Source organism: Centrocercus urophasianus, unplaced genomic scaffold, assembly GCF_019232065.1.
Source record: "Centrocercus urophasianus isolate 14NV4802_14NV808 unplaced genomic scaffold, USGS_Curo_1.0 seq_20, whole genome shotgun sequence".
In the NCBI taxonomy this organism is placed as follows: Eukaryota; Metazoa; Chordata; class Aves; order Galliformes; family Phasianidae; genus Centrocercus; species Centrocercus urophasianus.
This window is the reverse complement of record NW_024884756.1, coordinates 3,542,847-3,567,138: the sequence shown is the minus strand read 5'-3', so window position 1 is coordinate 3,567,138 and position 24,292 is coordinate 3,542,847. Positions and strand designations below refer to the sequence as shown.

Below are 24,292 nucleotides of genomic sequence, written 5' to 3'. Positions count from 1 at the left end.
AGGCCTTAGATACCCATCGCCAAGCATCACCCATCAAAAGCGTTCCCCCACAGAAGCTCTAAACAAAATCCAGACCTCCAGATCTGAGGCTATATAAACAGATAATCCCTAATCAGCAGGCATGGCACTTATTTGTCTTTTGCCGTAGAAGAAAGCCAGATGATCTATCAACCTATTCACTTTGACTATTTACACGTATTTTAAATCTTTGCTTACATAAAACTACAATGAAGTATTTTAGAGCAGAACATCTGCCAACATACATACAGTACTCTGCTGAAGGCAGATGCGTACCGTAAGGTGCGTGTAAGATCATTAGTTAGCTATGACAGGTGATTTGCTGTGATTTATCTTTCAGGATCACCTCATTCACAAGGAAAATGGAGCGTCGGCCCCATCTATAACCTATACATGCAGTCTAGATACTTGAAAATGATAATAGGTTAGAGGATGCAGCAGACAGCTCTCCAACGCGAGCCAAAATACTTAACCTGAAACCTTTTGGAACAGAACCCAAAAGCATCAGTAGCCCAGCCAGAACTCCTACTAACATGGAATTGCCAGGGGCTAATGAACACAAAACTCTTTACCTAACGCATAATTTTACTGTTGCTGGGAGAGCACTGCTCAGTCGTTTCGGTACAGATCCAAGAAATTTGCTTCTTATGGTTTTGTCTCTGTTTGAGGCAGACACAAATTAAAGCTAAATTAAGAGCTGTGGCTCAAAATGAGTCAACGGAACACAGGAACAAAGGTCGGAATGCAGCTCTCTACCCTGCAGGTGCATATCCTGGGCACACGGCGAAACGGGGCCATCCGCTCCCTTGGGACAGCTGGCAACAGAGCCAGGACTGAAACATGCCAGGCTGGAGCTGAGCGGATATGGATCAATCAGCAAACCCTACCCAGGTGGAACGGTGTGCCCCGGGTTTCACTATAGCAGCAGGCCAGCAGCAAAGCAGCAACTCTGCTAGAAATTAAACTGTGCTCAACACTACATTTCCTCTGCTTACAGCACACTGCTACTTCACGGGCCTCCTCACAGCACCGCAGCAGGATGGACAGTGGTTCAGTCCAGCAACAGCAGCTGAACTTGCACGTCGTATTACCACCAGCCATTCCACCTCACCTTCCCACATCTAAACAGGCTTCTGGCTCCCCACACATCAGGCTGAAAGCTCTGAAGTACAGCCTGCTGATTCAGTCTAGGCAAGCTAGCTTCAAGACTGGACCAAAAAACTTCAGTGAACCATCTTAGCATCTGCCACAAAAGCCAACAACCCGTAATCAAAACCTTCCATGCTCAAGACAAACTGCCTCCCTCCAAAACATTCCTGTGCCTGCAAAGAATATAAGAGACAACAAGTTGCAGAAGCTCTAGCTACGCGTGGCTTAAGAACCCCAGATAGAGCCCCTCGTTTCTCCAGCAGCAGCGCATGCTTAACGCAAAGCCAGCAGGGATGAAAGCAATTGAGACACCTGTGAGATACCACAAAACACATTTGAAAGAAAGATCATCATGTGTGTTGCACAAACTAACAACACTTAAAAATTGCTCAAACGTTAACAGGACGAACGTGAGAATATTGAATATGTTCAAGTATGACTTTTGCATGACTTCATCCTGGACCTTTTTATTCCCTAATTTGACTTCGGTTTTTAGTCTAGATTATAAAAAAGATTTAAAACAGGGAGCTTTTTTCCCCTTCCAATGAAGCCTTCCCATTAATAAAAAGGAAACAAAGAAAATGAAGAAAGTGAGTAGTAAAACTTTTACAACATAATAAAATATATCAGAATCCCATTGCAACAGCATTGGAATTGTCTGAAGATGCTGAATTATGATAGGTTGTCATATAAAGTTCAGTCCAGAGTATTAGCAATCATACTCTCCAGCAACATGCATATAATTGGGAGATCTTCGTAATAACCCTCAGTTTTAAAGGCTCGTAAAAACTGTGCTTTACTCATAATTTGCAAGACGAAAGAAGAAATTCTTAAAGGCAAGGAACATCTTTCTCTCAACAAGGAAGAGTCGGAAGACAATACACCACGTCCTTAAAGCAGGCAACCCTAAATACTCGCTTTCTCTACAGTGATTTTTGGTGAAAATACTATACAGTCAGTTTAAAAAGATACACAAGATACATACATCTCTATAGCATACACCCTAGAAAGAAAATTAGTATCACGCAGCACAGAGAGGAACCCTCTGAAAGTATGTTGTAAGCAGCACCTGCCACGTTATATTTTAATGCAAGTACTGAGGGACTCTAAGGTGAAGACCTCAATGCAACCTTGTAACTCAAAGTAAGCACACAAAAAAGAAAAGATGGTAGTTTTATGAATCCTGTATCAAATAGATTTATTCACCTGCGTACTACCATGTGAAAAACAACATCCTGTTGAGCACTGGACGCTCTCAGTATCCCAAATCTCTTCACATTTTCTCTGTTTCCTCCTCGACACTCTCAATCAAGATCCTCTCACTGTGTTAGCGAGTCAACTGCGCAGTGCCATAAACTCCCCATTATCCCAGCCATCTCTGGAGTCGCCAAAGCACAGCTCAGGTAATGAATAGGATGCTGAAAGTTCTGAATGGTAACAGTAAAATACAACCTGCCGTCAAACCCAGATATTTCAACTTGATACTTTTGCCAGAGTAAAGCCTTTTCGTAAATAACAAGTGTTTGTTTTCAAATAAAGCCGCTTCAAGCTGCTTCTGGAAGCACAGTAAACAGTAAAAATAACGCAACAACAATTTCCATTTGGATTGCAAAACCCGACGAAACAAAACAAAACCAGCACACGTCAAACTCAGAGTTTTCCTACCTGGAACAGGTAAGGACCAGCTCTCAAAAGCCACTTGGGGATAGTTCAGACTGGTAATCCCGTTCATGGCTAGATGAGACACCAGCACGAACGAGAAAACAGAACAAGCAGTCTACCCCGTTCCTTCTCTTCTTTTATTGGCAAAGCTTACAGAAGCGGGTAAGACCAGGAAAGCGAGCCGAGGACCCCGACTAACCCAAAAACACTGCCAGAGAGAAACACGTTTAAAAGAGACTTACTGCTTGCCACGTGACTTGGTGAGGTATGCTGCCCATTGGGTGTACTTGAGGTGAGGTCAATAGCCATGCTGGAGTGCTCCCTTTCGGGTGAAAGCTCATTGTCACCTGCTTTCACAAAATAAGTCGCCCGTAAGTTTCCATCCCAGCAAAGCAACCCGATGATTAACAACTATGCCTTGCCAGCTCCCTGCACCCCTGTTTGCCTTCCCTTTGCTAGGGGAGCCTTCCAAAGCCTGTGAACACTGGATTCTCAGTGGCCAGAAAGAAATATTTGACGGATTGATTCTAAGAGCTCCCTCAAACCTCCCATCACCAGTCTTTCGCAGACAGCCTTAACAAAAATCCTGGTCCAACTGCTTTGTTTCCTCAGAAATTAGTACTACTTCTCCATTTGCAAACACTGAGGATAGCAGAAGACTGAATTCCTACTTTGCAGGACAGACCTTCCCCCCCTGGAGCCTTTGGTCAGCTGACAGTTAAATAATGCTCTCAAAAATAAGACATTTTGCCCTAACACAGAAAGCAGGAGAAACGCACAGCAAAAAGCAAGGAAAGTTGCTGGTTCTGAAAATAAGTGCTCTCTCTCACAAAGTTCATTCATCCTCAGCAAATACTTGAACTGCGAGGTGCTCACTCACGTACCCATACCCACACATCTTTCAGTCACACACAAAGACTATGTTTAAATGCCATTAATTCAGTGGCATCTGACAGCAAAGACCATACAGAAGGAAGCTAAAGTTTCAGGTGCCCGCATTACAGAAAGATAGCGGGGAAAGAAGAAAGTGCTATAGAATAATCAAATAAAACGACTACTTACATGTTATATATCCATCAGCAGCCTCTGCTTCCATAGTCAAAGTGCAGTGCTGCAAGGCAGAAAAGTACACCCTCAAAGACACCTGTCAGTATCAACCATTAAACGATTAAACTTACTTAGAGCCCTGAGTAGTTATACCCATTTTGCTGCTGTTGCAACCATTGCCTAGAGAAACACAAGCGTAGTGCATGCGCTCGCTTGCAAATCACCGAGCCCTTCCTGCAAATCATCTGAGAAATCCTGCTGACCCTTGGGCAGGCTGCGCTGGGATCTTCTCGCCATTTTTACCTGATTTTAGCTTCCCCACTCCGAGTTTCCACTTGTCTCTTTGAAGCAGGGATTGTAACGCTTTACGAATTATCAGCTCTCTCAGCCAGAACAGACCTGCAGGAGTTGGCACTATTAACAATCGCTCTTTTCTCACCTACTCCAGGAGACTCGGCTCTGCCCTAACCAAAACAAACCCCTCGGTGCCCCTTACAGACTGCTGCCACCAGCCCTCGCCTCACACCAGCCCCTCACAGCAGCACACACACCTGTACACACACCTGTTCCTCCTCACCTCGCTGATCTGCCCCAACACGGGGCCCAACACCGCACTCAATGCTCCCAGGCCATGCATTTTGTGGCATGAAGCAATCTTAAAGTTTCTGGAAGCGCTTTGCTGACACAGAACAAGCTATTACTTTCCAGAAACCCAAGTAACTGTATAGAATGACACCCCCTAGCTATCATTTGATATATATTGAGGGGAAAAAAAAAAAAAAAAAAAGAAAAAAAAAAAAAGGAGACAGAGAGGGATCAATAATCTTAACTATGTTCTTTTAACTGGAAAAGTTAAGAAACCAACATGACCAGAGGAGAATTTTATTTCCTCTCTCCCTCCCCGGCCTCTTTTTTGCCTTTAGTTTCAAAACTCTCACTGCACCAGGCAGCTAAATTATTCACAATGAGCCATTTCTGTATTGATCGCCAAGTATATTTAGCCCTGGCTCCTGGAATTTCTCCATTACTTACTGGAAAACAGGCAGCTTCACTTCTTGTCTCCAAAACCACTTCCCTCCCCCTCCTTCAACTCGCTTTCCTCCCGCCTTTCCCCCAATAAATAAATACTTTTCTCTGTGTTCTTCTTTGGTATAAAGCAGATCAAATTCCCAAGGCATTCAGTACATAACACTTAAATTTCAACCTGCCTGGCTGCTACCAAACTCTCCACAGTGACTGATTTTTCCACATGACTTTAAAAGCAACAACAACAACAAAAAAAAAACCGCACACACAAAAAATCCCTAAAAAGTTTCCAAAGCGGGCAAGCTGCTTCCTCAAGCCCTCCCAAATTACCTTCTCTTCCCCCTAGTCCAGGTAGGCAGGCACACACTGAGTAAAGAGAGAGGCATCAGAAGCAACAGGGAAAGAGCACCCCAGCCAATGGAGTGAAGGAAAGAAACGGGAGGAAGGGAGGAGGAAGACAAAAAAAAAAAAAAAAAAAAAAAAAAAAAATTAAAAAGGCACAGAACCATCCGTAACCTAAATTAAAGCACCGTTTGGGGTGGGGTTTTCTTTTCTTTTTTTTTTTTTTTGTTTGTTTGGCTTTTTTTATTATTATTATTTCTTAAAAGTGGGGAAAGGGGAAAGAAAGAAAAGTTTGCTCCCCGTTTTCAGGCTGTGATGGGGAATCCCGGCGGTTCGGCCTTTCAGCCGGGGAGGGGGCAGAAAGGAGAGACGCCGCAGACACAGAGAGGTGGGGAAAGTTGGAAGAAAGAGAAGAGGGGAGGTGGGGGCCAGGCGGCCGCCCCGGCACTTACAGGTGGGGCATGCGGAGCCGGGCAGCACGGGATGAGCCGGCGGGAGAGCCGCTCAGGAATGGCACATACTTTCAAGGAAGATGAAGAACAAAAAGGGAGAGAGGGAGGGAGGAAGAGAGAGAGAGAGAGAGAGAGAGAGAGGGAGGGAGGAAGGGAGGGAGGTCAGCCGGTGCTACAGCAATGCGATTAACCAGCAGAGAGAGAGAGAGAGAGAGAGAAAAACTTGATCCACCGGTTCCTTCCGAATCGGCACGGCAACCAGAGCGGGGGGGCTCGGGCGGCAGCGCACCGCCGGGCGGGCAGCCTAGGCCAACTTCCCGGAGCCGTTCCGGCACCCCCTCCTCCCCCCCCCGCGACCTGTCAAAGTAATTCAAGTCCTGCCTCGCCGCTTTCATCTATTCCCTTTAGGACCCTTTCTCCCCACGCACACCTCTCCCGTTTTCCCCCTCCCCCCGTTCCTTCCCTCGGTCCCCCGACGCACGGCCGCCGCGCCTCAGGCCGCAGGTGGCGGCGGCAGGGCCGAGTAACGGGGAGCGGAGCGAGAGCTGCCCGGAGAGCCGAGGGCCGGGGGGGGGTCGGGAGGGGGGGCGGCTCCTGACGCGGCGTCCCCGAGGGGAAGCAGCAACAAGTCGGGCCGCGCTCGGCTCGGGGCCCCCCGTGCTCCCGGGGGAAGGCGAGGGGAGAGAGGGAGGGACGGCACGGGGAGGGGGCAGATTTACCTCAGCCGCGCAGGCAGTGGATCACTTCCATGCCCCTTTTGTTTGTGTTTTTATTAGTGCCGCCGCCCCGCGCCCGTGCGCGGCCGCCTATGGAAACTGAGGCAGCGGCGCGGTCGCTAAGGGTAATCCTGCCGGCACTTCCTCCATCTTCGGAGAGCAGGGTTAGCCTGGGACAGCTGGTCAAACCCCGAGAAACCGATCCGCCCGCCGCCTTCACACACACACACGAGCACCGCGCACTCACTCACTCCCTCACACACACACACGCACACACACATACGCGCACATACACTGAGGCGCACGCAAGCGCGCACCCGCCCGCAGGCGCGTGCCCCCCCCCATCGCTCTCCGCGCGCACGCGCGCGCACGCACACACCGAGCGGGCGCGCGCCGCCGCCCCGCGCGCCTCACCCGGGAGGAATGGATGGAAGGAGGAGGGGGGGCACGCGAGGGGAGGGGGCCGCGCGGCGGGGCCGCTCAGCACGCTCGGCAATCGATTAGAGGACAAGTGCCGCCTCGCCTCACGCGGACACACGCATACACACACACAGACACACACACACACACGGTCACACACACAATCACACACGCGCGCGCACCGCCCGCTGAGGGCACCGGGCGGCGGAGGGCGAAGTTGGGCGTTCGGAGTGAACGTGAGGTAATTTCTGTTTTTTTGGTTGGCTTTTTTTTTTTTTTTTTTTTTTTTTTTTCCTCCAGGCTTTGAGCTCAGGAGGGAAAACCCGGATTAAAACGAAAGCTCCTCCGTGGCGCTTTCCCCATCTCCCGCGCACGGTGTGTGGTGGAGAAAGGGCGGGAGCCGCGGTGCTTCCCTGAGGACAATCAGCTGACAGCCCGCTGCCCACACGGCACCAGAGCCGACGCGTGCCAGGGCTGGGGCCGGGTTGGCTGTCAGGAAACGTTTCTTCCCAGAAAGACCAGCGATGCTGGTGGGCACCTGCGTGAGGAAACGCTAGCGCAGGTGATGAAGCGGTGCGAACTGACGGAGGTAGGCACACAGACGGAGGGCCAGTGGAGTGATCCTTTACCCACGCCGGTTGCCAGAGAGCTTTCAGGATGCGCCGACTGGCGCTCCTGCGCCGTGCCTACCCGCGCTCCTTGTGGCAGGCTGTAGGTGCCTGAGCCAAGCTCATAACTCCCTCACCGGCGCTACAAATTTTAGCCAATTAGTCATTACACCACATCTGAGAAGCGGGTTAGTTTAACTCTTCTCATTTTGCATAGGCAGAAGGGTTAGGGGACTGGCCCAAGGCCATGAAGAGCAGTGCTCAGAACTGAGCCTAGAAAGCAGACTTCTTGTTTCCCACGCCTACGTTTCAGCAACTAGACTTGGCTTGCCTACCTCAGAAAATAGACTGGCATAGCTATAGCTGTGTAATTACACCGTTACCGTTATAACTCTCCTTGTGGACGTTCTCCTCCAGATGGAAAGTGACTTCCCAAAGGCTGTCCAAATGAATTCACCGAACAGCAAACACTTCATGTTTCTGCACTTTTTTTTTTTTTTTTTTTTTTTTTTTGTCACCGTGGGGTCAAAATTCCCAAGATGCAGGTCTGGGCGGCTTTCGATAGCTCTTACAAGGCATTGGAAAGCATGGGTAAATGTAAAAGGTGTCGCTGAAATGCTGGAAGTTTTGTCGTCAAGATTTTTATGACGCTTTTTATCAAAATGTTGAAAGCTGAAAGCTTCCAGCTGGCTCTCCTTACAGGTAATAATTTAATAACTAACAGCTTTTCTCCCAAAGCTGTTGGAACCGGCTTGAGTCATGGAAACTGATGGGAAAAACCAGACCCGTCCTCTGCAGTAATTATTTCTGGTTTTAATCCCGCTGCTCCGTAAGCTTTCAAAACCAAATGAAGCTGTGAAAACAGGCAAGAGTGACCAAGGGAAAAGCAGGGGACAGACACTAACCTGAAAGGGTTCACCCTTAAAAATTAATTTGTTAAGTGGAAAGACTGCAGGGATGAGAGCATCTCTACTAGAGCAACATGGGCATAGGGTGAGTCACTGGTTTTATTGCAAAATTCAGCTCTGCCACAGCTCAGGGGCAGCAGGGAGAGCTCCAGTGATTTCCATCAACCATGCAACTGCCCCCAGATTATACTCTCTGGAGCAGCTGTGGCAACCTTTAGGATCAAGAGGTGGTTTAGTGATCAGGACACCAGCGTTCACATCCAACCATGGTCAGAGGTCCTCTGCGTGGTTTCAACCAAGTCATTATTCCTCTGTTTCACTTCTGTTTTTAAATTGCAGCAAATAGACGAGAGGTTTTTCTTCAGCTGAGCAATAGCCTGAAAGCAGCTCTCAGCTTTGCAGCAGACTTCTGCCACACCGTAGAAGCCACCTGGACAAATCTTTTAGAGAGATATATCTGGAACTCCTTTCCCCTCTGTTTCCATCCATGAGATCTAAGCAGCCCTCACACAGCCATGCCTGCTGTAGACAGTGCTCTGCCACAACAGCCCAGCTGCCCAGGAGACAGCCACCCAGTCCTGAGACTCGTCGTGTGTCCCCAGGGTCTCATGGGCCTCAGTTCTCCCTCGCTGTGCTGGAGGCAACAGAGCTGCCAGGGAGGCGGGGAGGAGAAATTAATGCCTTATTGCTCGTCAGTAACATGCTTCAATAGGTCTGTGATGGGGTCAGCCTGTTTTCAGCAGAGTATTTAACTATATATGCATTTAACTTGTGTGTGTATGCATTCGCACACGTTACTATTCAATACAGCCAGTTTTACGTAAATTCTGTTTTAAATTATCTGGTTCTCATTATTTTGTGTGCTCTTATGAGGTCAAAGCATTCTAGGAGTTAGCTCCCTAAAATCTTGTGTTAGGTATCCACATAAATAATAGCTTACCGCAGCAAAAGCTCCAGGTTTATTTAGATTTAGGAAATTAAAGCAGGCATATCTACCAGACTGCTGCCTTGGACAGCTATGAACACCACTGAGCGATGGACCTCCGGGTCAGCTTTCATGCCTTTAGACTGAACCCTCTCTTTTCTAACCAAGAAGGGGTACTTTGACAACAAATTGGATCGAATCCCAATATACTTTGAGCAGGACAAACGTAGACCTTTCTTTACTTAACTGTGTCGGGCAATCTACAACCATATAAGCTCTAATCTATTCAGTATTCCATCTCCTCCTCTTTACTACAAAAAGGCACTGTTTTATGCTTATATGCACCAATAAAGAGACCTATAAAGAAAATAATGAACATCCTTGAATATTTTCAGGCCATACCCTATTAATTTTAAAAGCGACTCAACATACTGCACCCCTTGTATTTCAGCAAGATAAAAGCCTATAGATTAATTCCTATTAAAACAGTTGGTATTTTCAGGACATGCAGATGTAATTTATGGAGAGGCACAATGCTCATAATAGCTCAAAGGCCACAGAAACTGTAGATCTGTGTCTGTTACTGTAGCTGTACAGGCATTCATTGTACAGAGAGCGGTTGAAAAGACGGAGTATGTAATCTGAATACTAAATTTGTGAATAGTTTCTCACTTGGGCTGGTTAGGCTTTTCAAGAGCAGCGGATGCTTTGTGGGGGACTTTGTAAGACATTCTGCTAACGCATCACGTGGTTGCTGTATTTTCTTCTCTTATCGTTGCTGTTAGAGCTTTATTCATAATGCACAGCATTTGATTCTTAGAAGGGCAGGAGCTCCTGCTCTGTACTCTCCACCTGAATTCAGTGTGCTCTGTGTGAGACAATTTCCACAACAAATCCTGCTTCTTTCTATCAGGTGAGCAACTTGAGGTATATATACACCAAAGGTTACAAGAGATCAAGATTCCTCCCCTCCCCAAGTGCTCCAGTTGCTGCATTCACGTTGCTTGGAAAATAGCATCGTATTTTATGTATTATTATCAACAATAAAAGTGTACAGGTTTTCTATTTTATTATGGAGATATAAATGTATATGGATGCATCACTTATGAGGTAGGGAGATTCTGAAGCGTCCTAACAACTTCTTAATTATGACACGAGCTACTGAGTGTGGATATTTGAGGCTGGGTTCATCTCTATTCTTTGCACAGCCCCCAGCACAATGAGGATTTATTCGTGACCTGGCATCCCACTTAGTACTTCACCAAAATTAAGAGTCCAGCTTTACTTTGCTTATCACCAGAAATCTCAATACCAGCAGAACTGAATACATCAAGGTTGAACAGGGAACAGCACAGTAGTGTATACTTCAGAAGTATGGTGAACCATTTACTGTACTGAAGGATGGGGGCACTTAGGCAGTTGCGGCTCAAGCTGAAAGTTGGTAAAACTCACAGGTGCTGGTTTGGTTTAGCACTGCAGAGGACCAGGGAACATCCAATGACAAATGACCATAAACATGGCTTGGCAACATTTAAACATTTGGTGGGAATGGAGTCCTCCTTACGTTTCTCTTTGACAGGATTAAGATGAATCCCAGAAGGTCAAGTGCCTCCAGTTAGGTTTGAAGGGGCTTCTATGGAACAGAAGACATTTATAAACACCTTCCTTGATGCTACCAAATTAGGCTGCAAAGAGCATGGGAAAAGGCCTTGTAGGGCTCAGCCTGCTATACTATAGCTACATTTGTAGTTCTCATTCTGTCTGAAAGACAGAAGAGATATGGCCACCCAATGCTTACATATCTGAGCTTGTAAGGAGTTGTTCTCAATAACTTGGCAAAGGTTTGAGGGATAAGAACATGTTCTCGAATGCAACCTATGTCTCAAAGGGCAGCCTTGCACCAGTGGCCCCTTGGAGTCCAGGAGCTCCAGGAAAACGCCGAGCCAGCAGGGCACAGACCTCATCAGCCAGGGCTCACCGCACAACCCCTGAAAGTCAGCACAGGTTTACTGGGATGTACTTCATACCACTAGTTCTTGGTCCTTCACCACTTTTCCAGCATCGTGCTGGTGCTTTTAGGAAGCAGAGGAGAGGTTGTGGGGCATCTTCCAGGCCACACCAACTCCTGAATGTGTGGACGTGAATGTACGTCAGTCCCCTCTGCCCCGTTCACATTTAATCAACGCTGCTCTGATCACTGCAGAAACAGTATGTTGTCAGAGTCTCATGCATGAATAATGAAGCCAGAGCATAAAATTGTCTGAAAAAACAGAAACGCCCAGCTCTCTGCCTCCTGAAGAGGCACAGTTGAGCCAAAGCCTTACACCGTCTCAGAGGTGAAGCATAGCCTGGAGTCTTGTCGTGAGCTTGGATCACTGCTTTTAGTTACCTGTTGTGGAGAAGGATGTTCATCTCCCCCTCCATTTACAACAGCAATAGGCACTTCTTTGGCCTCATATTTCCAGGCTGCTTCTGAAGTCCATGGAAAAAGATTGATCCATCCAGGTTGCAACTCCAAGCACCGACATTAAATCCCGCAGTGGGGCGTTTCCTTCCCCAGTGACTACAGAAGGAGGCTGGAGCAATGAGCCGGGCTAAATTACACTTAAAATGGGTGAATCTCCTTGTCTGTACTTCAAGTTCATCACCTAGAAAATGATAACATTTTGTCTCCTCTGTCAACTCTGCTAAAAATGAGGCATGTCTCAGGAGAAGGGCAGGGACTTGGCTACGGCTGGAGGCCGTGCAAGTGGATAGTTGAGAGTATTCCAAAAACAGGGGTTTTGTGTGCCTCCTTTGTGCCCATGAGGGCCATTGTACAAGTGTCCTGGTGTTGGTGAAGATATGGATGCCTTAAATTAACTGGCCATATAATCGTTTTTGAAGTGGATTCAGGTTAACTTTGATTAACCACAGGCAACAATTTAGATAATTAAAATAAAACATTAGCATCTTTTTACTCTGCTGCCAGTGTTACATTAAACAGTGTTTGACCACAGCCTTTAAGAGCTGCGTATTCGTTTTTATTGTAACAATCTGCTGCCTCCCTCCAGCAACAGAACTGATACAGTTTTTTTCAGATTGTTTTGCTTGGTGGTGAGGATTTCTTAATTTCTCACTTTTATGTGTTCTTATTTTACTCAAGTAAAGAAACGTTTCTCTACACCTAGACGTTACCCACACATAACTGTGCGAGCAAAGAGAACATAACTTCATTCTTGTGGTTTGAAAATGCATCTTTTCCCCTGGTTGTTTGTTTTTCAGAGGATGGTGTTTGCATTTTCTAGTTCTCAGGGTGTTCGAGTCAGTAAAGACATCCCTAGGTCCTTCTATGACAAATACAGTCTTTTCCTCCTGGCTTCTGCTAATACACTGTAATTCTTTCTGAGATCTGGAAGAACAAATGTTGCTGTTTATTAGCAACGCTGGGGATTCCTCTAATTAATACTTTGGGTGGTGAAACCATGGCTAAAGATATCGTGGTAGGCCTGAGCCTACAGCAATAGAAGTTTTCCTACTGACTTCAGCTGAAAAGGAACAGTCTAATGGCTCCAGTGAAAAATAAAGATTCAGAGTTTATAGGGCTATAATCAGGACATAAATAAATAAGTAAAACCTTGCAGATATTAAGATCATCATTTTTGCCTTAAAAATTCTTCTCTGAATTGCTTAGGCCGCACTGCTGAAGAGCGCTTCCCAGAACAGAACTGTCCTGGTGCAAAACATTCACCAGTTTATAGTGAGGCCATAGAGAAGTACTGGGTCTCCACTTACTGCATGGGGAAGCTGAATGCCTCTGGTAGGAGCTTGTTGCTGTTTTGGGTTTGTTGGCTTAGTTTTTAATTCAAAAGGGGTATAATTTTGCGTTCAGCTCCAAAGTTTGGTTAAAAATAGCATTGAAAATGATCCTTAAAATATGAAGATGTTTTTCCGTGGACATTGTAACCAAAGCATCCCTAAGCCTTTATCACTGACTTGATCATAAAGTGATTTCCACACTGCACCGAGCTGCCTTCGTTGGCTGATAACAGAATCGTGACTCTCTGGCAAGGTTATTGTTGCAGGTTCTTGCAAGGTTTTTGCACATTTGCACGTATGACCTTTTGAAATAAAGCGTTCTTCTGACCGCAGATGGTGGCTTCTTCTTGATGAAAGACCTCCGTTGAAAAATCCTCACTTAGTTGTCATCAACCTAATGTTGGAGGTACTGAAAGAGGAACAACTGAGACTTCCCTACAATGTAATATTTGTGACTGCTCAAAGAGACTGGGACATATCAAAAAGAACAAAATACAAAATACCAAACAGTGGGGCTGACCTCCTCAGCATAGAAACCTTTTTCTCCTCGCTGATTTTTTCCACCGCCTCCTTCAAATAGTTTCTTCCTTTAGACAAGGGAAGCTCCATCAGCTCTTTCATAGAGCAAAACTGACACCCACTGGCCACCCCCAGTACTTGAGACACGGTGAGCTAGTGAGCAAGCCTTGCCTCAGGGCAGAGCCGAAGAAAAAAAAGATGAAAGACCCTTTTGGTGCATCTCAGCCCTTCTTCCTTACAATGGACGACATCAACATGGCCAGCAGTAATCCCCAAAGCCCTCTGCCACAAACTGCGATGATGCACGGCACGGTACGCAGGCTCCCCTTCATTCCTTTGGCGTATCATGAGGGAATGGTCACACAAATGCCTCCTACATGACAAAATACCTTTCTAGGTGGATCGGCTTTACTGACCTCTTTTATCCCTGAAATTCAGGGTGAGATTTCACGTGGTCAGTCTCAGCCTTGCTGTGCTTACGGTCTGCCACACTTCCCTGCATGAGTTGTTTGCCATCAGCCATCCGCGTGCTTTATGCCACTCAGATGCAGGCTGACTTAATTCTCTTCCCATGTAGGTCTCACTCCTCTGCGTCCCAGGTTTCTCTGAGCAGTTCTCTTTTCTCTTCACTGTCACCTCCGATCTCTGCAGCTCTGTTAGCAAGGCTCCCAAAGATAATGTTTCCAACCGAGCACGGGCTCTGTGCTGTGTGAAGACGTGTCCCTTTCTGCCTCCTTGTCACAGCACAGCCCAAATCACATTGCCATTTATACTTTTATTTTTCAATTGCACTGCATGCTTCTGTCTGATTTGCTACCCACTTAGGCTCTTTCAGCATGATTGCCTCGTAAGTAGCTCCTTCCTACTGAATATCTTTGTTTTAGATTGTATTTATCTCCTCATGGAGAACTTCAATCTTCCCAGAGATTCAATCTAATTCTTTTATTTCCTCCACATGTCATATATCATCATGTGCTACCCTCTGGTATTATTTACTGATCTCATTTGCTCTTTTAAACCCTTCTCCACTGCTACATGTTACTGATTTCATGCACTACATTATCTTCTACACGGAACACGCCGCTTTGCTGAATGGTACATTATTATACTTCATGTAACCTGTGTGCCCTTTTATGCCTGCATGATCACTTTGTGCTTTAGCTATTTTAAACATCATGGTCGTACATTATTCAAAATTTAAGGCATGGTATCTCTGAAGCACTGTTCTGTTTCTTATCACAGTTTCCAGGCAGTATAGAGTAGCTTCAGCTGTTAAACAGGGAAGGATTTTTTTTCCAGTGCTAAGCATCTTGAGCCCATGCACTTTTCTCCCTGCCTGTCCCACTGAGCTGGATCAGCCTGCAAGGAGAAAGGAGCTGGGGTAAGCTGTGCTCACCTTTTCTGAATGCTCACCCACTTAGTTCTTCTCATGAGGGCTTTCAAGGATAGGCAAACTATGCTCTTATTTCAAATAATTATTTTTGGAGATTGCCAACAGAGACCAGCACTCTGACTTCATCCTGCATTCTCAATTTTAATTTCTCCAGGTGAGTGAAGCATCACCTTGCATTGCTTTAGAGGAACTTGATGAAGTTACAAGATTATTCGGTGATGCTTAATAGCGGGTTAATTAACAATTTGAAGCCAACACGCAACAGCAGCTTCTGTAGTGTGAACAGAGGCCATGGTGTTGCTCCATATTTACTGTAACGCTATTTACACCCACATCAGCCTTGAAAGCTTGTTCTCAGCCATGGCCTCACTTCAGGACAGGCTGCATCCTGAGCTGTGGATACGAGTGACATTTGAAGGAATCAATCAGAGTTGTTGGAGCCACTCATTGTCACACACCCAGCATAAATATTCTAAGGCAGAACACTTCCCCCTCCACCCTTGACCTTCCGAGTCCAATTGCTTTGAATTGGCCCTGCCATTAGCAAGATTCAGTTCTGAAGTATCAACCTTGTCATGGGGAGCCAGCAAGGGACAGGTTGTGGGTCTTGGTTAACAAACTAAAACCGTTCAGGTGACAGCTGTACAACGTTTTTGTAAACACGAGACACCCTGTGAAATAGCCTTGTCTGACAGTACGTTTGGGAGCAGCAGGGAAGGGGCTGGAGGGAAAGCCATATCCAAGCAGTGATGCATCTGAAGCCTTCAGCAGAGTTATCCATTACTGGATCTCACTTTGCAGTCCAGGCTTGCCTAAATTACAGTTTCTCCCCAGCTAAAGCATGAGGTCTCATGGACAGAGTATGAGGATTGCAGCATGTGGAGCTCATCTGCCCCCAGATGTCACCGCTTCACAGAGATGGTGGGATTGAGGGGACACTTCGCTGCATCTCTGGGGCAGACAGCCTCTGTGACCACTGAAGTGAAGCAGCAGGTATCTCCCCCGTGCTTTCCTTCACAGAAATCACGAGAACACGGGTGAATGCTCACCTCGATTCATGCCCACACAAATGATGGTGTTTCTCTGCTGGCTTCCATTTGAGTGTTCTTTGCCTCATTAAGACTAGTTTTGTCTCTGTGTTGTAGGATTCCCAGGGAAAATAATTCTTTACATAGAGAAACCTCAAGTTGTCGGCTTTCAGATTTCAATTTCCAATGAAATTTCTGAGAAAGAACCCAACCCATTATGATCATCCTGAGAAATGATTACTCAAGATCTGCAAAGAGGCATTATATGCTCCAGCTCTCTGTGTGGAAACACAGGAATAGGCTGTGTGTTTGCAGACGTGCAGCACCTATTTCATGGGTACGATTTCATGGTCGTGATGGAAAACAGAGTCCCCGTGCACTCCCATGCTACCAGTTCACAATTCTGGAAGCCCACTGTTGGGGTTGGAGTTACAGTGTGGTGTCTCTGCAAATTCCCAAGCCCGTACTAAGCATTTTGTCCTGATGCATCATCTTGATTTTAATTAACTTTTTTAAAATAAGCATCCTACCCACTCCGGTGAATCCTGTTGAGAGTTCTTTACTGAACCATAAACAGTCAGGTTGGGACGTTAGTACACTTCCCTCCACCTTCTTACACTAATACTGAGCGATGTATCTGCAGCAACAGAAACAGACATCTTTCCTATATAGCAACAAAAGACTTGAGGACAGTTCTGAAACTGGATCCCTTTGCAAATTTACACCAACCCTTTTGCAGGTTTGGATTCTGAAAAAAGCCATCAGAGGGAAAAAGAAACATAGAGAATCTTCAAGGCCAGCAGTGCATGGATTTCCCTAAGATCACATTGATGAAAGTGTTGCAATAAAGTTACAATGCTCCTGGGTAAAGACTAATCATGTACTTTACCGTGTGTTTACACGTGTAGTTTGTTTATGTAGATTGTTGGACGAGGGTTCCCTGTGAAACGAGGAACTTGAAGATGCTGAAACCCTGGAAAACGTCAAGGACTAACAGCTTTCTGATTGCCCATGCCTTCAACAAGATCCCTCAGTATGCGCACAGAAATCCAGACACCCAGTCTAGACGTGCAATCCAGGCACTTTGTAAGCGGTGTGTATTCTGGGAGGAAACCCCAAGAGACAGTTTTAACAGTTCTTCCAATGCAAGCTTGTTTATGAGTCACAACCAGTATTTCCATGAATCCACCAGCTCTGTTTCTGTCATGAGACAACTGCTTTGGGAACTGTTAGTTAGAAGTGCAGGTACTTTGTTCCCATTGCCTTCCTTTCGGCAGAGTGCAAGATGGAGACCTTTTCCATCCAATTTGCAGGTCTGAGTCCCAGTCAAATAAAACTCTCAAACCAAGCTCTCCATTTGCAGCTAGCCCTGATTAGAAGGTTGGATTAGATGAGCTCCAAAGACATATTTTCCAACCTGAATTCCTGCACATACGCACTAGTACTACCAGTACCTAGTATTTACTTGAAGTCTCCCAAGGCCATCAAAGGCTCAGAGATTACAGCCCATAGATGCAAGAAGCAATGGATGTCAGAGTCTGAAAAGGCAGCAGAAGGTACAGAAGTAGAACTGATATCTGGTGATTTAACCATTTTTGCAGTATCATTCATAAAGAGGAGAGATTTCAAGGGAAACTGTGTGCTCATCCCAATTTTTTTGCCTTTCATGCATATTTAAAATCCATAGACGATTTCCAGTCTTTCAATTACCTTTCCGCGGTTTTTTTTGTTTTGTTTTGTTTTGTTTTGTTTTTTAAATTTATTTTTAAAGTTATTTCAAAAATACACTGATCAAAGGGCTTTGTGGAATGGTAGCTTGCTTTCTACCTTTTCATCAATAATGGAAATACCCAGCCGAGGCACAGTGAGCGTGTGGCTGTACTATTTATTGCTTTCCTCTGGGGAGCCATTTATCTTAAAACTACTACAGTTTACTTTCTAAAACGTGTCTGATTGTAACACTTGCAAATGTAGATGTTGAAAGTTGCCTCCGATAATTTATGCTCTCACTCTTCCAGATCACACATTATTTTTGAAGCTTCCCTTCTCACAACGATGTTCCCCGTTTTCTCCAAAGCAAAGAGGGGGAGAAAAGCTCACCTACAGTATGACTATATGAAAGCTGTGAGGATGAAATGAAGTTTGCACTACGTTGCTCTCAATACCAGGCTATTCATTTTGGGCCACAACCTACACCATATATAATACTAAGGCCAACATCGCAGGGGAAAGGCAGAATTTACTCAAAACTACTGAACATTTGCTGATTAAACTAGTGCAGAATAGGAGAAATGTGGAAAACAAAACTTACCATGCAAGTTTATAGTGCCTGAAGACTCGTCCTTTACCATTTATCTCATTGGACAGAAAAATATGCAATTTGATGGAAGGTTTTCCATCAAAGCCCCAAACATTTTGTTTTGCATTTTGGTTTCTGCCAAACTTGAAAAACGTCTGCCACAAAACAGAAGTTTCCTACTTTTGGAAGCACACTTCTGGACTTGGAGCCTTCCATTTCCCTAAGGAAAAAAGCAGCACGCTGGATGGAAATTATTCCACTGTCCTTATATATATATATATATATAGTGTGTGTTAAACTTCAAGTTTTCTGTTGAAAAAGAAAAAATGATGGAAAAAAAGTGGGCTACTTTTAATCATCTGTTAGCCCACAGCTGCTGGCAAGGCAACGGATTGCAACATGGACAGAAAGAAGTGCCCAGCAAAGGCTCTGTGAAAGGAAAACTGATGCAGAACAACTAAGGAATAACTTTGTTGGCCTTATGCTGGTCAAGTTCCTCATTCAGAGTTAAAAGCACTCAGTGTCCAATGATTTCTTGCTACTGTTTTTAATGAGACCCAGGCTGGTGTCACAACTTGGAAGGCATTCCAGACCTTTTTTTCTGCACCTTGTCCCCTCCACATAAACCAGGGCTCACGCTGCTGAGCACCAGCGATACCCAACGTGACACAGAGGGCAGCAGAAACTACAGGGCTTCCAGCCAGGTTTGGGTTTGCCCAAAAAGAAAACCGAATCATCTGTCATCTGCTACTTCTACATGTTTGTTGTTAGGATGCCAATTCGGGCACAGCAAAGTGAAGTGTTAGGGCACTTAATGGCGGCTGGGGCTGGACCTCATGAGCACATCCCCACAAAACAAAAGGCTCTCACAGAACAGAATTAGGGTCATGCAGGCTGCCTGCTGCCTCCTCCCGTCAGAACGCTTCCCCCACCAGAAGGTTTCTAAGGCAGGAAAGAGAGGGGTGCTTTACAAAACCAGTTAAAACTTTCCACTGCACTTTAACTTTCTTTTTCTGTGGTGAAAGGCAGATAATTTTGATGTTTACTATCAGCTTTTCCTGTTGTTATTGTGCAGGCTTAACGTTACTGCCGTGCTATAATACTATACATCTGCTCTTTGAAACGCAGTGAATGTCAGTTAGGCAGTATTTCTGCTTCTCATGGTGTCAGAGTAATTAACATCCCTTTCTTTTAAAGTTAGTGATGAGCTGATACATTGAAGTCCCCGCAGATCCAGCGTTGAAACTGTAGAAAACACCACGCAGACGAAGGCTGCCTTTCAGCACAACCCTTTGGACAAACCCAGGGCAAAACCCCACAAGTGCTTTGGGTAAGAGTGCTGGGTGATGTGCAGGCAGGCAGAGCAGGGCAGAGGGGTGGATGGAGCAGGGCTGCGGCCCCCTCTGCTCTTGGAGCCCGTTAGGCTCACATGCAGGTAGGAAGAAGAGCACGGTGCCCCAGGCCCTGCTAGCAGATCCTGACCAGCCTTGCAAAGGACAAATCTGCCTCCAGCAGAGATGTTTCCTGCTGTGAATCATCCCACGTGGCTCACAGCACAGCCCAGCACCCTGTCATGTAGCGTTGGACACGTCTTGCCTGGGCTGCTCTGATTTTGTTCTCCAATCCATTTGTCCACCCTTGGACGCCTATCTTGCTATTTTTCTTCGTACAGCATTGAGTTGCGTTAAATGTTTATGATCCTATTACAGGATACAGTTTTAGATTACCATAATAAAAGGGAGTTGGTAAAACTTCATTATCTGTGGTTGCAGAGGAAGAATAAAATCTTACACCTACATGTTTGTCCGTAACATTGCTTGTAACGACTAAGCCCAAGCACACACACACACAAAAAAACCACCAAAACAGGAACCAAACTGGCTATAACTGCCCCCAGTGTCACTATATGTCACAATGCTGGACGTAGGCTGTATCAAGCACATGGAGAAAACTAAAGCTACAATTTCATTGCCATTATTTCAGGTCAGCCCTTTTGCTTCCTGTGCTACCACAGTGGGAAGTACGCAGCTGTCCAAGTACAGCAGCACAGCCTCAGCAAGGACCAACTCACATCTGACTCTGGGAGTAGAGCTCTGCAATTCCTGTGATCTTTTCCTTTAAAAAATAAATTGCTGGCGCTTTAATCATTTATCAGAATGAAGAGTGTTTGTTTCAAAGGCGCAGAATGAAGGCTTTAAAATCATGCTCTGTTCTTCCTTGGCTTCTGAGCAAATGCAGGAGCAATAACGTTTTTAGGCTCTGCAGAGATGCTTTAATTCCTTTCAGTTCTACAGGTAAAAAAAGTCCCTCCTCCTCCCTCCTACCAGGTGTGTGAGAAGGCACACTGTGATAAAACCCTGTTCTCAGTTTTGAGTTGTCTGTAAAAGAAAAATAAAACACACCAAAGCTAAAACACGGTGCTGACAGCCCCTGCAAAATACTCGCCTCTTCCCCACCCACGGCATTTAAGAGCTCGGTTTTGCAGCAAAGGGATGCAGAGAAGAGAAGAAACGGCAGGTCCGAGGAGAATTCCCTATGGTCTGCAGGGAGGAGCTGTCTGCCTCATGCATTTCTTGTGTCTGCTTCAATTCCTTCGCCTTTCCCCCAGAAATCTTCTCTGCATGTCCCTATGAAAGCAGGGCAAGCCGCAACCTCCTTGCCCAGCTGTGGCCTCCAGATGTGCTGGGGGATGCAGGGACCCGGCTGGGGCCCCTCCTCTCTGCACCCACCCCATTCCTCTGCTCCAAGTCGGTTTTGTTTCTGCTCCCCTCACCAGCAGAAAGTGGGGTTTGCATGGCCGGGAGCTTCATTTTGCAGAAGAGATCTGGAGTGTTCCTGTTCACCACCTCGTCTCCTGGAGCTACTCTGTAAGCAGCTGTCTCGTGCCCTGTCAGAAACTAACCGTGGCACGCTTTGTACATCAAATTCCTTTTCAGTAGTTTGCATGGAAAGTGCTGAACATTCAAGAGGCATTTTCACACAAACAGAATTATTAGGGCTTGGGTGCTTCTGCCCACATGCAAGAGCTGCTTTCAGGGCTGCTGCTTGGAGCAGGCTTGTTTGAGACACGGTTTTGCGGGATGACCTGAGCCTCCCAAGCTTTGAATTCTTGTGGCTTCCAGCTCTGGGGGCACGGGGGCTCAGTGAGCGTCAGCCCAGGCTCCTCAAAGCTGAACAAGAAGTCAGGGTCTATTAGTCAGAAACCACCTCAAAGCTGCCGAGCTGGAGGATGCCGAAGCCTGGGGTGTGCTATTTAACACCTGCCTGCTTCTGCTGCAACTGTATCCTACCAGGCTGGTTCCAGTTGCATTTGTGGTTAGCTAAACAAAACCCCAAATCTTCAGCAATGACTTTAACACTATTTTAGCTTTTTTCCTAGGGCTGCTGCTGAAAAAAGTCTGTCACTTGGCTACCTTAATCTCAGTGCAGCTTGTAGGGAGAAAAACACAGGCTGAACACCCTGGCTCTCTATTTTATAGACATACCAGTTTCAAGAATCAGAGGTGTTTGGGTTGGAAGTGAGGTCACTGGTCCAGCTGGGAAGGACAAAAGTGAATAGAGGGGAAATGGAAACGAGCTGTAACAGAAGGACACCACTAGGAAAGCGTTGTCTCCTACGAACTAAAGGTCACCCTGGATGGTAAAATTCCTTTGCAAATCCAAAGCCGTCTGCTGGGGCAGCACGGGAGCATGCTGGCAGCTATGGGGAACGGTCATGTCCTTCCTGGCCCTTCTCCCTGCTACCAGCATCGGGTGGTTAACAAGCTTTGGAAGCAGGATGGTTTTAAATGGAGTGCACCATGAGTATTCTTCTTTTAAGAGCCAAACCAGAGGAATCAGCCACCTGGGAGCAGAAGCAAATATTTATGGATGAGCTACAGCTACTAAATTCCCTTTCATGGCTGACCTCGTTTGTTTTTTTTTGTTTGTTTGTTTTCTTTTTTTCTTTCTTTCTTCCCTTTTAAGGGGTTAAACAGCTTCAAAACAAACCCTCTTTGGAGCAGCATTTCAGGCTGACATCCCCAGTCATCCTACAGCAAGCACACTCTCTACAGACCCGCTCCTGCCAAATGCCCCACTCTTCCCAAACGGGAAGCCCTGGCTTTGCCGTGCTGTGAAATCTGTAATATTCTTGCATGACCGCTGTTTTAAGTTAGACTGCATTCCTGTCTTTCAGTTGTCAGGAGAGCGTGGAAAGAAGATATTTATCGCATTAGCCCTGCACGATCAAGGAGAAGGCTGGCTGTTTGAGGATGCTTTATTAATGAATGCTAGAGGACATCCACCCCTCCTAAGGTACGAGTGGCTCGTTACTGAAAAATGCAGGGAGATAAACAGCCAAGTCTTCTGCCTTCTGTGGCTCTTCTGTAGGTGTGTTACACTTGACATACGTTATTTATGAGCCTCAGATAGTGCCCAAGGCTAAACCTACCACTGCCATTAAAAAATAAAAGCCGATGTAACCGACAGAGTGTTTCTGCTGCCGGTGGTTTAATAACACGGGTGTCTTTCACGTGACTTGAAAGGCCCAATGCAAAGTGCATCAAAGGAGAGGATAATTTTTCTATTGACTTCAAAGAGGGAGCAGCCCTGCGGGGCGATGCGCACTGCGAGGCTCGGGCATCGGGCGCCCAGCTGACTGAAGCCTCCCCACCAGCCTTGCAGAACACCACATCCCCACCAGAAACGCTTCCCCCTCCAGAAGCAAGCATCCAGCTGTGCTGCCACCAGGGAAACTCTGAGCTAGGGCTAGAAATGCCTTTCCTTCTTGCCCTCCAAATCCTCCAAACCTTTCTCTCTCTCCACTAAGTTCAACTCCCAAATAGAAGAGGAGGGGAACCAACCAGTTAGCAAATCCCACTCCGTGTTTAACTATCAGATGCATCTATATCCATGATGCTCCCAGCCCAGTTATGGCTGATCAGAGGGCAAGCCTGCTATTAGAGCCCTACAGTGAGCCTGTCACCATTATATACCATCGTACAGCTCCTTTGCCACTCTGACCCAGGAGACTAGAGGGGACAGGAGAGAATTGCTGGCATCAGCCAAAAAACCCCTTGGTTCAAAAGCAAACTCTCTGAGATAGGAAGGTGTCACAGAGTACAAGATACCCTCCTGCAGCGGCTTCCTGAGCAAAGCTGCTTGTAAAATGAGTTTGCTGAGAGCAACCCCCACTCCTGGCGTGCTCTGGCTGCTTGCTGCCAACACATTGCAGGCGCTCTGCAAAGTGCTGCTCACTTGCTCTGCAGTTGCTTGTGACAGCTTGGTTTGGATGGGAAGAGGGAACGAAAGGGCTCTTCTAAAGAAGAGGAGCTACCTGCAGTCCATGCCGCCTTGCTCATCCTTTTCTTTTGCTCAGAGAGGTGATCCCAAACCTGCTGGGCTCATCCCCGTGCGCCAGGCATGAGCACAAGCACGGGTTAATCCAGGCCTCCCTCCCTAAAGAAGAGAGAAACTTGTTTTCCCCAGCACGAAACTCCTGTCGCATACGGGCACGCAGTCATTTTAATGACTGTACGCTGTTGTAATGTTAGCAGATATTTTAAAGAGCATATCGCTCCAACAGAAGCCACTGCCATCTGTGCTTCCCCAATTAGGAATGCAAGCAAATATGTATTTTTACAGTAACATCAATAAAATGTAACGCGCAAGTGATGTATCTCTGCATTTTTTTAAAGGCACAAACTGGGGAGGCAGTCACTCCTGAAGCCGTGGAATTCCCTCGCAAGAAGAAGAGGATTTTTTAACCCATATGCATAATCCACGCAGGCATTTTAATTTCTAAAACCAGGTGAACTAAGCAGAATGAACGTGTTTTAATGTCTTATGCACTACTTGGGGGCGAGGGGAGGGAACAACGCATTATTTCTTTGAGAATATGGCCTATGTCTTTTTTTGGAGAGGTTTAAAAACACCCAACCCTGATTGCCAGGATATGGTCAGCAAGCAGCCACTGCCATTCACCTGAAACCCACCTCATGC

General features: G+C 46.2%; 1 protein-coding gene and 1 long non-coding RNA gene across 15 annotated transcripts in view; one reads left to right on the top strand and one right to left on the bottom strand.

The window, feature by feature from the left end:
• Positions 1-6,690, bottom strand: part of IKZF2 (IKAROS family zinc finger 2) — a 103,103-nt gene extending 96,413 nt beyond the window's left edge. For 3 of the 14 annotated variants that reach the window (XM_042822066.1, XM_042822078.1, XM_042822077.1), the window contains exons 1-3: positions 6,416-6,690; positions 3,892-3,940; positions 3,072-3,179 (exon numbers count right to left, since the gene is read on the bottom strand). In XM_042822066.1, the coding sequence (XP_042678000.1) occupies positions 3,072-3,179; positions 3,892-3,925 (142 nt within the window). In that variant the 5' untranslated portion in view covers positions 3,926-3,940; positions 6,416-6,690. Of the gene's footprint in view, positions 1-3,071; positions 3,180-3,891; positions 3,974-4,179; positions 4,547-5,696; positions 5,831-6,415 lie in introns of those variants that run through there. The other 11 variants (XM_042822071.1, XM_042822079.1, XM_042822080.1 and 8 more) reach the window with 9 other exon arrangements.
• A 253-nt stretch (positions 6,691-6,943) lies between these two features.
• Positions 6,944-24,090, top strand: LOC122162406. Its single transcript, XR_006169549.1, has 3 exons — positions 6,944-7,073; positions 22,488-22,606; positions 23,989-24,090. It is a non-coding gene; the product is annotated as an uncharacterized LOC122162406 (long non-coding RNA).
• The last annotated feature ends 202 nt before the right edge of the window (positions 24,091-24,292 follow it).